The sequence below is a fragment of the Eulemur rufifrons genome, chromosome 7 (genome assembly GCF_041146395.1).
Source record: "Eulemur rufifrons isolate Redbay chromosome 7, OSU_ERuf_1, whole genome shotgun sequence".
In the NCBI taxonomy this organism is placed as follows: domain Eukaryota; kingdom Metazoa; phylum Chordata; class Mammalia; order Primates; family Lemuridae; genus Eulemur; species Eulemur rufifrons.
Genome location: NC_090989.1, coordinates 57,446,169 through 57,461,923, shown reverse-complemented (window position 1 = coordinate 57,461,923; position 15,755 = coordinate 57,446,169). Strand labels below are relative to the sequence as shown.

Sequence of the window (15,755 nt, the reverse complement as noted above, 5' to 3'; positions counted from 1 at the left end):
TTAGGTTTTTTTTGTAAACTTATTGAAGTATGACATACATGCAGCAAAGTGCTTAAATCGTATGTATGAATTTTTACAAAGTGAACACACATATGTTAGCAAGACCCACATCAAGAACCAGACCACTATCAACACCCCAGATTCCCCCCTTAGGCTATCTTCCTGTTATTGACATCCCCTTCCCTACCATGGGGTAACTGCTATCCAGACTTCAAACACATAGATTAAGTTTGGTTTTTGAATTTTATATAAATAGAATCATACAGCACATTTTTTTTTTTTGTTTGACTTCTTTATTCAACTTGGTAGATTCTATCAGAATAGTTCTCCAAAGTGACAGTTCCAGTTACTCCACATCCTCACCAGTACTTGGCATTCTCTGTCCTTTCCATTTTAGCCATTCTGGTAGGTATGAAGAGGTATAATATTGCATTAATTTGCATTTCCCTGATGATTTGAAGGTGAGCACATTTTTCATATAATTGGTCATTTTGTGGGGTGCCTGTTAATTCTTTTATCCATTTATCTACTAGGATCTCTGCTTTCTTTCTTTTTTTTTTTTTTTTTTTACTTTTAGGAGTTCTTTATATATTCTGGATACAAGTCCTTTGTAAAATATTTATTATTGTTTGTGTTCTTCTTCCTCCCCTTTTAAAAGATAACTATGATTCTTATCTATTTCTAAACTCATCCTCCTAAACTCTGGCTCAAACTCTAACAATTTCTCAATCACATTTTCCTTCTTAAAATGAGTGAATCATCATATTACACATACGATACTGTCCATCTTGACTAGCCAGTAATTTCTTCCTACTTATCTTCCGGTTACTTTATCTCACATTTATCCCATCCAACTTCTTGGTTCTGAGTGAAAAGTACACATATTAGGAAAAGATACATAGTATGAATAAGTGTAAACAAAGAGACACTAGAAATCAGGAGGCCAGAATTTTGCTATTAAGTAGCTGTGTGACACTGAGCAAATCAAACAGCTAATCTTTCTGGACTTCAATCTCTTCTGTATGAGAGGGTTGGAATAAATGATCAAAATCCCGATTTTCATCAAAAGCTAAGAACCTGCTTTACTTGCAGGAGCATTAAATGCCATTTGTTTACTTATGACCATAATTAGTGTGTAGTAATTATGGTTTAAGAAACATCTTTTCTTTCAAGAGAGTCCCTGATCCTTTCACACGGTGTTTCCTTAATTTGCAGAATGGCTTTTCAGTTACTGACTGAATAACTTTTTTTTTCCTGGGTTTGTGAGAAGCCTGAAGTTGTTGCTAATGGTGTCCCACTTTTATCTCCTCAGCCACTACTACCATTTTAGTGCATACCAGCCCAACCTCCCAACTGCCAGCACCTAAATATTTTGGGAGAGGGTTTTCTGTGGCCACCTGTGCCTGATCTACCCGTATGTAGGTGCTGGGCATTAACTCTCCTCTTCTCCTCTTTGCGGGAACAGCTTTCAATGGAAGACTGACAGTAGCTGGCTGTCAATGAATGACTGATGGCAGTACCTTGGTTTTCTGCACCCCAGGTGGGATAACTGAGATGTGTGTTCTTCACTTGCTCTCAGAACTCCCCAGCAGGATTGTGCTCCACAGTCCAAAGTGTTAACTTGCTTGATAATGAACACTTTTATTGGCTTCCTTCCATTCTGTCTCAATTCTCCACTCCCCTACTGCTGGTTCCTGGTGTCATCTCCCAAACAAACTACTTAAACTCAAATACTTGTCTCAGAATCAACTTCTGGGAGGAATTCAAGCTAACCTCTTAGAACTTCAATAGCATTTTATCACACCCCACTTTTGACTCACTCAATATAATACAGAGTTGTTTATTCATACTGCTTCTTCACTGCTTTGGAAATTGTTAAAAATACAACATTTAAGCAAATAAAGTATGTCCTAGGTAACATATTGGATTGCTACAATGCATATTGCTACATCGGACCTTAAGTCGTTTGGCTTGCAAAATCATGAATTACAGGCTTTAGTTTACTTGTCAAAAATGGAAATGAGTATCACTGATCTCCTTTAATTCAGAAGTGAATTTTTGGAAATAATCACTTTCTCAATTTCAAGTAATATTCAGAATTGCATGAGATTCTCTGTAGTGTATTTCCAAATCACTGTGTGATATGATTATAGGACTTTTTGCAGGCTATAGTGAGGGCTGCAATTCAATTTCAAAATCTTAAGTAACAATCTATAAAGAAAGCAAGAAAAAAATTTAAAAAGTCCTGTCCAAACACCATGTCAAAATATAAGGTGCATGTTTTCTAGCAGATCTTGCCACACAAAAAAAAAAGAAAGAAAGAAAAGTTAATTTAAATCCACTATTTATTCTTTCACAGATTTTTTTAACAATTATACACAACTTTTAACATAAAGATAGTGAAATCTCAAGGATAAGGAGGCAATATATATGGCCTCTTCAATTCACTCTTGAGGATGGGAAAGTTCCAAAGGGTACAATGTGTGAGATTTAACACTGGAAATATACATATGAAACTTGTTTAACTGGCTCCACTTAGGACCAGGCACAGCACAATAAATATAGAACTGCATCATCTTTTTAAAAGATCGTTGTAATTTAACACATTCTTCCTAAAGAAATACGATCAGTGACCAATCTGAAATTCTACAACATATAGGTGAAGGGAGACCTACAATGAATATCTGAGCATAGTTTCTCTAGCATTTTCACACTCATACATCAACATTCTCAAAATGACTAAGAATGACTCAAATTCAAAATACCAAAAACAAATTTGGTCAAACTTTCTTCATCATATCATTCATCACTATCACAATCCTAGTTTTCTGGTAGGTTTAAGGTAGGAATAGAAACTTTTTGAAATCGTTTAATTTCCACTAGTCTTAGGGCCTCTGGGTAGGAGGCCACATTGGAAGCAAACTGATTAAGCAGCACCATTAAGTCCACATCTCAACAAATTATTGCATAATTTTTATCTGTCAAAATTTTGAAAGGTTAAAAAAACTAATATGGAAGAATACCTTTCCTTGGTAACAGGTCACTGTAAAAACATGCAATCTGCAAAGATTTAAACAAAACTATATTTGAATTCTCTACCAATTGCATCTTTCTTTAACAGACCAAAAGAAATGCACTACCTAAAATTTTAAATAACATACCAAGGCATAAAATAAACAATTTATTTATGCTATTACATTTGGGTATTTGAGATTGTTAAACATGTTCACATCCCCCTCCCTCTTCCCAAAGAGGAAGCCATGGTGCCAGCACTATTGGTCAGAAAGAGTTAACGGGAACCCGTTGCTCTCAGAGCTATTCTACAGTGCGTCGTCTTATACAAACACAGAGGTTATTTTTAAACATATATTTAAAAGACAGGATAAAATGATCTTTTCCACGTGACCCAGATTCTCTTATCAGCAGATACAAGAATTTCATCCCTACTAAACAGAATGGAAACTGTCATGCTGCTGCAGCCATAGATATTCTGAGAGAACCTTTTGAACCAGTGAATCAAAAACCCCATGAAAGAAGTAATATTTTCAAGCATTGGTAAACTGGCTATTCAAAAATTCAACAAGAAAATGAACATGCAAACATGTAACAGATGTCATTATTTTGTAAAAACATAATGCCACTCTGGCCCCAAGAATCTCTACAGCCCAGCTGGTCCTTAAAGGTGTAAACAACCTTTAACCACTACTAAATATCTTCTCTATGGCATATGACTGCCCATCACACTGCCACATGATTCTTAGAAGCTTATGCTTCTAAGATGTTTGAGGAAAAGAGAGCGTGATGTGGATCAAGTTTTTAGTGATTGTTTTAAATATAATTTAAAAAAGAATTTCCTAGTAATGCAGTGTATAATAGTCCTTGATACTGAATTTTTCCTAGTGAAGTAAAATATGCTTTAATAAGACAATGTTGATCTAACTAAGTTTGACTGCCTGGCTCTTTTTTCACTTTTTTGAGGATACTGATTCACATATTGTGCTGAATCCCACAAATGCCTGTTTTAATACAGTATAGTTCCCAACAGTTTCCCATAAATATTCCTGATTTATGTTGGGGAAGCAATGCATAATTGGAACATTAATCATTTATGTTTTTAAAAAGTAAATATTTCCTGCAAAGCAATTACTTTGCAAAATGCTAAGCTGCAAATGACCTTATCTCATAGACACCCAGTCATTTCAAAAAGTACCTGTCAAAAGGTATAGAAATCTGGCCTTCCATTCCAAATCCACTGCAAAGAGAGTACATGCAGTAGTCCTGTTTACAATTTAATGGAGATGAGGAAAGGGCAAACTTATGACAAGGAGTGTCATCACTCTACATACAAGTTTACAGTAGTATAGCCATTATATATCATATTTACTACATTCACCACTTTGGACAAAGGATCAGGGAGGCCCTTCACAACACTAAAACAAAGGAATGTTTGTTTTATATAAGACCTACCAAATAAACAGGGAAACAAATAACACACATAGGCACTAGTCTCAAAGCTGCACAACAGAGAAGCGAAGAGTCTGAGATGAGAAATTTAGGAAAATATACACATATGAGCTTGCTGAGGCAAAGGAGGAAAGAAATCACAGTTCTAATCTTCAAGGCTACGGAATGCATTCTGCATATCTTCAAGAAGCTGTGCATAGTCGCTTTTGATCTTTGCCTCACCATCTTTCACCGGATCCTGAAAAAAAGACATGACAAATTCAATTTGCCTTTGGAAAATAATTTTCACAATGTACAGTAAGTTACTTGTATTTAATATATTTTGAGTACTGACGTTAAGAGTCATAATCCAACCAAACAGAGAGAAAACAAAATTTAAATGTTGTATTTTGCCTGCTAACTACATGCAATGGCCAATGGCTTTATCCTCAACAACATGCACAATATTGGGAAATTATGCAACATCACACATTGGATGTCTTAATAATATGACTGCATGCATATGATAATTAGGAATTAATTTAATCAAACCAGAATTTACTACTCAAGGTCCGATAGTATCACACTGGGATGGAAAAGTAAAATTTAGGAAATAACAAGGAAAATGCACAAAACCAACTACTCAAACAACTACACGGTTGTCCACACCAACTGGAAATTTTCTAAATGCCTAAGAACAGAAAAATAATACTCTTCAGCCACAAAATAATGCTACAGAAGAATATTTAATGACACTAAAACAATACCTTAAAATGTTAATTTGATACAATGAGTATATAAATAGAAAAAATATAACTTTAATCACACTATAAGAAATTATCTCAAACAACCTTTTACATATATCCAAATCGAAAATCTGATTATTTTCTTGGTCTATATATCTCAAAGTGGAATGATAGGACCCAAAGGGCGTGAATGTTTTTATTTTTTTTTTATTATTATTATTTTTTTTTTGAGACAGAGTCTCTCTCTGTTGCCCAGGCTAGAGTGAGTGCCGTGGCGTCAGCCTAGCTCACAGCAACCTCAAACTCCTGAGCTCAAGGGATCCTGTCTCAGCCTCCCGAGTAGCTGGGACTACAGGCATGCACCACCATGCCTGGCTAATTTTTTCTATATATATTTTTAGCTGTCCATATAATTTCTTTCTATTTTTAGTAGAGATGGGGTCTCGCTCTTGCTCAGGCTGGTCTCGAACTCCTGAGCTCAAACGATCCGCCCACCTCGGCCTCCCAGAGTGCTAGGATTACAGGTGTGAGCCACCGCGCCCGGCCGCGTGAATGTTTTTAAATTCTTGATACAGTGACTATCTATTTGCACAGGTTTACTTTAAATCTATAGTATAAACGCACACTATATATATTTTTTTAAAATTTTATATTGCATATACATTCAGAGAATCATTCTCAATAGGTGATTAGTAAATATGCCTGGATGTTATAACTTACAAATAATTAAATAAAATTCAACTAATCAAATATTTTAAAAATAATCTTACACATTTTTTTACTAACAATTTCATTTTCTATTTTTATCTCGTGTACTTCCAAAAGAACAAGAGGCCACTTAAAAGTTAAAAATGATGTGTAATACATGATATTTAAAAGAAGTAAACAGAGCAGAAGAACATGGGGGCTAGACATTAATAGGCACTTGAAGTAAGGTAATTGCTGCTCAGCCGTGAATTAAGCTCTAAATTGCTTGGCAGCTAAGACAAAAGGGAAAACACATCAGCATTTACGTTAGACATGACATACTATAATTTTTATCATCAGAACTCCTACTTGAACATAACTTTGAGGGCTGTATTGGTTTTACACAAACTGAGTAATGTGTGGAAAAGTTAGGTGCAAGTTTCACACACCAGGTTTGGGACTCAAAGAGTCAGAAAAATTAAAAAGAAACATTTCCTACTAAAAAAAGTCACAGCAGAAACAAAATATACCTTGAATTTCATGGAGGAAAGTCTATACAGGATCTCTCCCATGTGCTCACGGATAATGGACCATGTGATTTTATTATCACTCTGGGCAGTGGTTTCAACAGCTCTACGGGCCATATCATAAAATGCAATCATGTTGGACAGCATCCCTACTGTTTTATAGAATGGGCAGAACCTGGGATAAATGAAGGTCAAAAAAATTAACATAAACAAACTCCAAAGTAGTTTCATCCTTTATATAAAACTTGGTTTATCTATAAACTACCAGAGCATTAGTTTCTTTATTTAAATATGCATACTGTTTATATTTATTGGATGATGGATAAGGAATGAAAAAAAGAATAGTGGAAAAGACCAATAACAACTTAACCAGAGTTTTTGGACAGAGAGATATCTCAGGAGATAGCATAGATGGAGATATATATTCCTTTATTTATTTTAAGGGTGATGTTTATTTTTCTATTAAAGTCACTAAACAGGAGAAACAGTGAAACAGTATTGCTGTAAGCTAATGACTCTCCAAGGGTTTGTTTTTGTACAATGCAGTTAAATAAGTAACCCAAATGGTAAAATAACTGAGTTGTAAAGACTCCCTTGTGATAGTGGGTTAGGGTTTAATGAATAATAGGAAAGCAGAAAACTGCAAGTCCCTAAAGTTAACAGTAGTTCCTATCCCCTTCATATGTTCATTTCCATTTACCCATACCTTTTAATTACGAAGACACATGAACAAATATTCAACTTCGAGCATACAGGGTCTCACCCACCTCCTGGCACATTTAAAAACATATTTGCATATACAATTTCATGTATACTCCTATTAAACCCTTTCCAAAGGACTTTTCCCTTGTTGAAATATCTTTGTGTGGGTGGTTCCTAGGCTTCTTAAGTTCCTGATGTAGCAGGTTTCTGAGGTTTACAATAGATTGGCGTATTTTCTGCTTGCCCTACATTCTGGTAATCCTACTTGCTCAATTCCCTCTTCAGTTTTATATGGGACCAAACAAAATTTGAGGGAGAAAAGATAGCCTGGGATGAAAGGGCTCAAATTCTCAAAGTCTAAAAGAAATGAGAACTTTAAACAAGCCTTGGCAGTAGCACAGACAATACTGAGAAAAAGCAAGCACTGGGCAGGGTTATAACAGGGACTTTTGTAGAAAGAAAGAGAAATAGGACTTTAGGGAAATGAGGAAAGAAAGCAGAACATAACTATTTAGGAAAAAAGTAAAAGAAATATGAGCAGTGGAAAGAAGATGTGAAGAAAGCTTCTGAGGGAGGCAATGATCCCCAGGTTCTGCACACCAAGCCACAAATTAATCTAATTATAGATGATTATATGAGTGAAAATACTGCCATAACTGGACAAATGAGCAAATCAAGACAAGGAAACATTAGGTCATTAGATGTCTGCTATGAATATACAAAATATACCAATATAGAGCCAAGAGTATATGAGCCTGTATGAGGTGAAAAAAAATGTTCTTAATGTGTAGGCAGCTCCTTCACCAAAACAACAGAAAATCCTCAAATAAAAAAACAAAATCAGTATTGTTTACCTGTCATAAGGAGTATATCCATTTTGTTGTAGGAAGTCATCTTTGATAAGTTTTGCTACCTCCAGGGTGATTTTATCTGTTTCTGCTAAAGAAGCCTAGAAGAGAAAAAGATATTTTTAGAAATTGACTTATACAATGTGGGACCAATGGTGGCAAGCAGAAACTATATAATCAACACACAATCACTTAGCACTAATAAGTTCACTTTATAACAGCTTTTTTGATTGTTCTTTTTTTTATTGTGGCAAAAAGCACATAACATAAAATTTACTCTCTTAACCATTTTTAAGCATACAGTTCAGTAATGCTAAGTATATTTACATTGCTGTCAATCAGATCTCCAGAACTTTTCCATCTTTCAAGTCTGAAACTCTACATCCATTAAACATTAACTCCCCCAAAACAAACAAAGATCCCATTAACTCCCCTTTCTCCTCTCCCCTCAGCCCCTGGTAACCGCCACTCTACTTTCTATGAATTTCACTACTTTAGATACCACATATAAGTGAAATCACACAATATTTGTCTTTTTGTGACTGGCTTATTTCACTTAGCATAATGTCCTCAAAGTTCATCCACGGTAAAGCATGTGACAAAATTTCCTTATTTTTTTTGAGACAGGGCCTCACTCTGTTGCTTGGGCTAGAGTATAGTGGTGTCATCACAGCTGACTGCAACCTCGAACTCATGGGCTCAAGTATCCTCCTGCCTTAGCCTCCCAAGTAGCTAGGACTACAGGCATCCACCACCACACAAGGTGACTACTTTCTGTAGAGATGAGGTCTTGCTCTGTTGCTCAGGATGGTCCTGGGCTCAAGCGATCCTCCTGCCTCAGCCTCCCAGAGTGGCAGGATTACAGGCATGAGCCACCTCGCCCAGCCTCCTTGCTTTTTAAGACTGAATACTATCCCATTGTATGTATACACCACATTGTTTATCCATCCATCCTGAGACAGACATTTGAGTTACTTCTACTTCTTGGCTATTATGAATAGTGCTGCCATGAACATTAGTGTGCAAACAGATTGATGTTCTTTTCTTGAAATACTTCTTTACATCCTGGCTTGCTATCTTTTTTTTTTTTTTTTTTTTTTTGAGACAGAGTCTCACTCTGTTGCCCAGGCTAGAGTGAGTGCCGTGGCGTCAGCCTAGCTCACAGCAACCTCAAACTCCTGGGCTCAAGCGATCCTCCTGTATCAGCCTCCCGAGTAGCTGGGACTACAGGCATGCACCACCATGCCCGGCTAATTTTTTCTATATATATTTTTAGCTGTCCATATAATTTCTTTCTATTTTTTAGTAGAGATGGGGTCTCGCTCTTGCTCAGGCTGGTCTCGAACTCCTGAGCTCAAACGATCCGCCCACCTCGGCCTCCCAGAGTGCTAGGATTACAGGCGTGAGCCACCGCGCCCGGCCTGGCTTGCTATCTTAATTATTTGAATTCTCATTCTTAGGTTTGTTTCACAGAAATCTATGAAGCCCCAAAGCAGTTAAATTTTTTTAACATTACATGGTGGTTTAGAACTATGAAGTATGTGCTTACCTGTTTTATTTCTTTTTTTCTTTTTAAATCCCTTTTATCCCTAGTCCTCTCTTTAAGCACAGGTAAACATTAAAATGTGTTTTATTTTGTGCCAATGTTTTTTATTATATAAAGCACTCTTACTCGTGTCATTGGTACTTTGTTTTTAAGATCCATACATGTGGCTGTGTGTCATGTATTTTCCTGCTTTAAGCTCTTGTAGAATTCATTCTCTGTGCTGTGTATCCTCCCTATTTTACCTTCCATCTAAAATTTCCTCTAATTCCCTGCCACCACAAGTGTCCACTTAAGGGCATGTTTGAGAATTTCTTTGGAGATAAATATCTAGAAGCAGAACTGCTACCTCCCAGAGTATGCAAGCAAGTCCTATCAGACTGTTTGCCACAAAGGCAGCATCAGATGATACGTCCACCAAGAGTACACCAGTTCCTCTAACCCCACAACGCCTAGCAAGACACAGCTTTCTAATTTTTGTCATTCTAACCAATGTAATGTGATATCTCATTGTTGTCTGAGCATTTTTCCACAGGCCTGCTAGTCTTCTGGGTTTCCTCTTCTATAACGTGTCTGTTCTTTCCTTTGGCCACATTTCTGTTGGGGTTCCAGGCTTCTTGTTAACTTGTAGGAGAGCTTTGCACATTTTAGATATTCATCCATCAGTTTTAGATGTTGCAAACTTCCTCTCCCAATGTCATTGGTCTGTTACTTTTATCCATGGTAGGCCCTTACTGAACAAAAATCCTTAAACTTTTTTTTTGGTTTTGTTTTAGTGTTTATGCTTATGGGAGTCTAAAAAGTCCTTTTCCAACCCTAGATCACAAAGATATTTTCTTACTGTTTGTTTCCTATTACCCGGAAAGTCCTATCTTTCCCAGATAGATTAAATTGCTAATCTATTTGGAGTCTAACTTTGTATGCGGAATTAGGTAGCAATCTAATTTTAATTTCCTTCAAATAGTAAATAGTTTCCATCATTGACTAAAACAATCCATCTTCCTGTTACTTGATTTGTGGTATCATTTTTGCATTGTCAATGGTTCATATAGTCATGAGTCTATCCCTGTTCTGTTCCACTGTTCTATTTGTCTGTTACTTCACTAAAACCACACAGTGTTTTTGTTATTATGGTTTTGTATTTCCCCTTATTCAATAGGAAAAGAGCTCCCTCTTCACTATTGTTTTTTAAGGTTGTGAATCTTTGTGACATCAGGTGAATTTTAGAATGATTACTGATTTGCTCAGAAGATTCAACTAGAAACCTGACTAGCATCACACAGAATTTACCATTCAAGAGAAGTGGCATCTTTTTAGTAAGTCATTCCATCCCACAGCATGAACTGTCTCTGTTTTCAGATCATCTTCTGTTTCATTTATTGATGCAAAAGTGTTTCCCATAGAAGAAATATATATTTCTAGTTACTTCCTACACTTCAGCGTTTTTTTGTTTTGTTTTGTTTTGTTTTAATTTCAGAGACAGGGTCTCGCTTTGTCACTTGGGCTACAGTGTAGTGGCATCATACATAGCTCACTGCAATCTCTAACTCCTGGGCTCAAGTGATCCTCCTATCTCAGCCTCCCAAGTAGCTGGGACTACAGGTGCGCACCACCATAACTGGCTAATTTTTCTATTTTTTGTAGAGATAGGGTCTCAAACTCCTGAGCTCAAGCAATCTTCCAGCCTCAGCTTCTCAAAGTGCTAGAATTACAGGCATGAGCCATTGTACCTGGCCCCTACACTCTAGTTTTTGTTGCTATTGTGAACACCTTATTTTTAGTTTTATTTGCAAATTGGTATTGCTAGTGTAGAGACATTCTCTGGATTTGTGTTTATCTTGAATTAAAACTCCTCACCAGACTTATAATTTTCTGTTTTTCTGTTAATTCTGTTATTTTTCTAGTTATACAAGCACATTATCTACAAATAATGATATTTTTTATCTCTTCTTTACAACTTTTCTTTTTTCTTTTCTTACATCATTGGTCAGGACCTTTGGTATTCGACTAAACACAGTGATAGTAGGCACTCTTGTCTTAATTCTAATTTTCAAATGAAATGCATCTGAAATTTCTCCATTAAGTAAAATGTTTTCCCTATGTTTCAGTATATTATTTTTAACAAATTAAGGAAGTTTCCTTCTATTCCTTGTTTGATAAGAGGTTTCTAAAAATCATAGTTAAATAGTGAACATCAAATATTTTTTCCACATTAAGATATCCTTTTTCCATTATATTAGTTACATGGCTGAATTACAATAATAGATTTTCTGTGTCTAATCATATTTGCATTCTTGAGAAAAACTTTACTTGCTCACGATGCATTATCATTTTTAATACCCTATTAGCTCTAATAAGCTAATATTTAATATTTTATACCTATATTCATAAACAAAATGAGGCTATAATTTTCTTTTCTTGTACTGTCTTTATCTCATTTTGCAGGTCTTCTGCTTTTCCTCTTATAGGGCTACAGTACTCTTCTACAAATAATGACTATTTAATACATGCTAGACATGTTAGCTATCTGATAATATTATCCTTTGTTGGAAAAATTGGGAGGTGACTTTATAAGATATAATAAAAACAGAACCAAACTAGCATTGCACACTATCTGAGAAGTCATTTGATTCTGTGATTTAATTTGCCTAAATTTAATTGTAACATCTTCCTTTGAAACACCAAGACACAGACACAGGAATGTTAAGTCACTTGTTTAAGGTCACATAGTTATACTGGAGGAACTAGAATCCAATCCTTCTGATACCTAGCCCTAGTGCTCCTACAAAAATGTGTGTTCACAAATCTTAACCTATCTCTAATTTGGTTGGTGATGGTTATATTCCATTTCAAGAAACAAAAGTAAATCAAGTGTTTCTTTCTTTCTTACCTACAATATATCCAGGACCATGCTAAGTGCTACAAAGGAAAATTATTTCAATTAGTGGTAAAAATATTTAATAAATATTTATTTTGCTAGGCAACCTGTATATCTAAGGTTTTATCTGTCTTTATAACACTCCAGTATAACCCACAGATCTATCCTCCATAAGATTCAACAACTTACCTTCCCCACAAGCTGTACAATTTCTGCCAGGTCTTCTTCTTCCTGCAGAATCTCCTTTGCTTTGGTCCTCAAAGGAACAAACTCTGTGAAGTGTTTGTCATAGTACTCGTCCAAGGCACGCATGTACTTGCTGTAGCTTATGAGCCAATTGACAGAAGGGAAATGCTTACGTTGAGCGAGCTTCTTATCTAAGCCCCAGAATACCTGATTAAAAAACACAAAACAAAACAAAACAAAAAACCAAACCAATAATTTTTCTTAAAAAACAAAAATTAAAAAAAATTGAAGTATATTTCTTTTTCCTAAATATGCAACCCTATAATTTACTGGCCAAATTATATATCCTTTCAGTATATACCAAGTGTAATTGAAATAGAATAAAACTTTCAGGAAATGTCAATTAAAAATGTAGTCTTTGCATTTTTAGGGTGGATAATACCTACAAATCAAATTCAAAATTTATCTGAATTTGTTTAATAGTATGTCAAATCTGATAGCAAAAGTAAGAATTGACCCTTTAGAAGATTATTAATGTACAATATAAACAGATGAACCGGAAGAAGTTTATTTAGATGGAATAGACACTTCACTTGGATTAAAAACCTCTAGATGTTCTGATTAAATTGAGTTCTCTACCATGAAGGGCCAATCCAGTAAGATCTGACAGTGATTTTTCTGAGGCCAAACATTCACAGATTTTATGCATTCCTAACTTTGCTCTCTCTTTCCCCACAATTTAAAACTCAAAATTTTAGCAAATGTTAAAGACCTTGAGAGTTGTAAATTTAGCCTCTGCCATTTCTTTTTACCTGATTCTGACAGAAACATGTTTTTCTCACACAAATAATACACATATACATATATCAACCTTTTTTTTTTTTAAACTGTAACTCTGATTTGTATACATCTTTTATTTAGGCTTCTTTTAATGGCCAATCTGGCTAGGTAGCCACTAAAATTCATGCCTTGTAACTGGGAAGCCACTGCCTGTGCTGAAACTCTACTTTTCCATCCTTGCTGTCATCTGGTATGGCTAACAGAATGAATGGAGTGACTGAGTCACTTCTGAGCCTATAGTTTCCAGTTGTGCCAGCCAGATGCAGATGATTACCAGGCTACGTGATGGTGGGCCCATAATATGGAAGGAGCCCTGAACTCTGAATTATTACTGGATAGAAGAGACCCTTGGACCATATTGTGAAGAGAAATAAACTTTTGAGTTTTGCCATACACTTATATTTGTTATATTTTTTTCTATAACTAGGGTTACTCTCAGTGTTAAGAATATTCCTAAAACAGACTTTACCATTGCCTAGTCTTTAGAGACTAAACTAAATATTTCACAACAATTACATTAGATAACATTAGAATGAGGAGGGAGGCGGAGGGGGAAGGCTCAGAAGTTAACTACACTAGGGAAAAGACATACCTGAACAATACCAAGAGTAGCAGATGTAACTGGATCAGAAAAATCACCACCAGGTGGAGAAACTCTAAATTAAAAAAAAAAAAAAAAAATGCAGTCATTAGAAATGCTTATGAAAAATAACATATATAAAAGTCAATTTTTTGAAAGTCAATTTAAATGTAAATAACTTTAGAAATGACACCTTTGAAAAGAAAATCTTATAAGACAATTTTAAACAAAAGCCAGTATTTAAGTTACAAATAAGAATGACAACTATTGAACACCTTCTAGTATGAAAAATGAGACATATTTTATTATAATCAGCTTCATTATTCTAATCAAATAGAGGAAGCAGGGTAGGAAAAGCTCTGAGCACAAAGTATGGCTCTATGCAGTGATCAGGCAACTTTACTATTTTTATCATGATGCAATCTCATCTTAATATGTCCATAACTTTCTAAATTATTCCTAAGATATTGTGACTTGAATATAGTAAATCAGTGAAGTCAAACCTATTGAACCAGAACATACAGAGATGACCTAAACATGTGTATCTTCAAAGAGTTCCTTAGGTGACTCTGGGGTGCAACCCCATTAAGAATCATTGTTCCCAAAGGAAGCTAAATATTCTCTCTTTAAAATAAATGACTTTTTTTTCTTTTGAAAAGTAAATAGTTTGGGTGCTTACGCTCCTACAATGCTGACACTCCCTTCTCTTTCAGGATTTCCAAGACATTTCACCCTGCCTGCTCGCTCATAAAAAGAGGCCAGACGGGCACCAAGATATGCAGGATATCCACTATCTGAAAAAGGAAAAGAAATTTAAAAAGAGAGGTTCTAAGCCAGCCCCCCAAATCCTATCAGTCTTACTTACATGAAAGCAATACAAAGACCTACCTGCAGGCATTTCAGCTAAACGACCAGAGATTTCTCTAAGTGCCTCAGCCCATCTAGAGGTAGAGTCAGCCATCATACTGACATGATAGCCCATGTCACGGAAATATTCTGACAGCGTAATCCCTAAATTGAGAAGAATATTAGAAGTTACAATGCTACAATATAAAATCCTGACCTTTTCACCCTTAAGAAAACTTAAAGCAATAAGTACATGAAGTACACTGCTAGCTGTCCCGGGAAATCTGTTCTTTCTCTGCTTCTGGGCATACAGCTAAACTATATTCCCTAGCAACCTGTGCATTTAGATATGGCCATGTAACTAACCCCTGGCTAATGGAATGTGAGTCAAAATAATGTGTTTTATGGCCTGGCAAGTCACATACTCTTTCTTCCTTCTGGCCTATTGAAATGGATAGAACGCGTAGGAACCCTTAAAGCCATGTATTAAAAATGGAAGGGCTCATTTCAGTCTGAATGCCAGCCCAGAATGATAAAGAGCCCCCTGAACACCTGAAATGAGTATCTATGATACTGAGCAAATATATGTTTGGAATTACTTGATGCCATAGCCTAGCCAACCCTAATACAATACACATTTTAGAAAGCAGGAAAAGACTTTTTTTTCTACTTTTTGTTGAAATAATTAAGTCTGAAAGTAATTTTCAAATGTAGCTTCTGTCTATATATCATATACACACACACCCATGCATATATAAATACTCCTCAACTAATTACCTTGTTTGGTTATTTTTCAAAAGTAACAAATGTTATTAACATGAATAATATTTCAAGTATCCAGATCATTCTGCTATGTAGATCAGGTCCTGTGCTGTTAATTCACACACAGTAAACCATTTATAAGAAACTAACATACAGAAAGAAGTCTT

The 15,755-nt window shown here is 35.5% G+C and overlaps 1 protein-coding gene across 1 annotated transcript in view; it reads right to left on the bottom strand.

Moving 5' to 3' along the window:
* Positions 1-2,375: 2,375 nt before the first annotated feature.
* ATP6V1A (ATPase H+ transporting V1 subunit A) overlaps positions 2,376-15,755 on the bottom strand; it is a 55,672-nt gene continuing 42,292 nt past the window's right edge. Inside the window, exons 9-15 of the mRNA XM_069472629.1 lie at positions 14,869-14,991; positions 14,660-14,774; positions 13,993-14,056; positions 12,564-12,767; positions 7,960-8,054; positions 6,407-6,578; positions 2,376-4,702 (exon numbers count right to left, since the gene is read on the bottom strand). Of these exons, the coding sequence (XP_069328730.1) occupies positions 4,610-4,702; positions 6,407-6,578; positions 7,960-8,054; positions 12,564-12,767; positions 13,993-14,056; positions 14,660-14,774; positions 14,869-14,991 (866 nt within the window). The 3' untranslated portion in view covers positions 2,376-4,609. The remainder of the gene's footprint in view (positions 4,703-6,406; positions 6,579-7,959; positions 8,055-12,563; positions 12,768-13,992; positions 14,057-14,659; positions 14,775-14,868; positions 14,992-15,755) is intronic.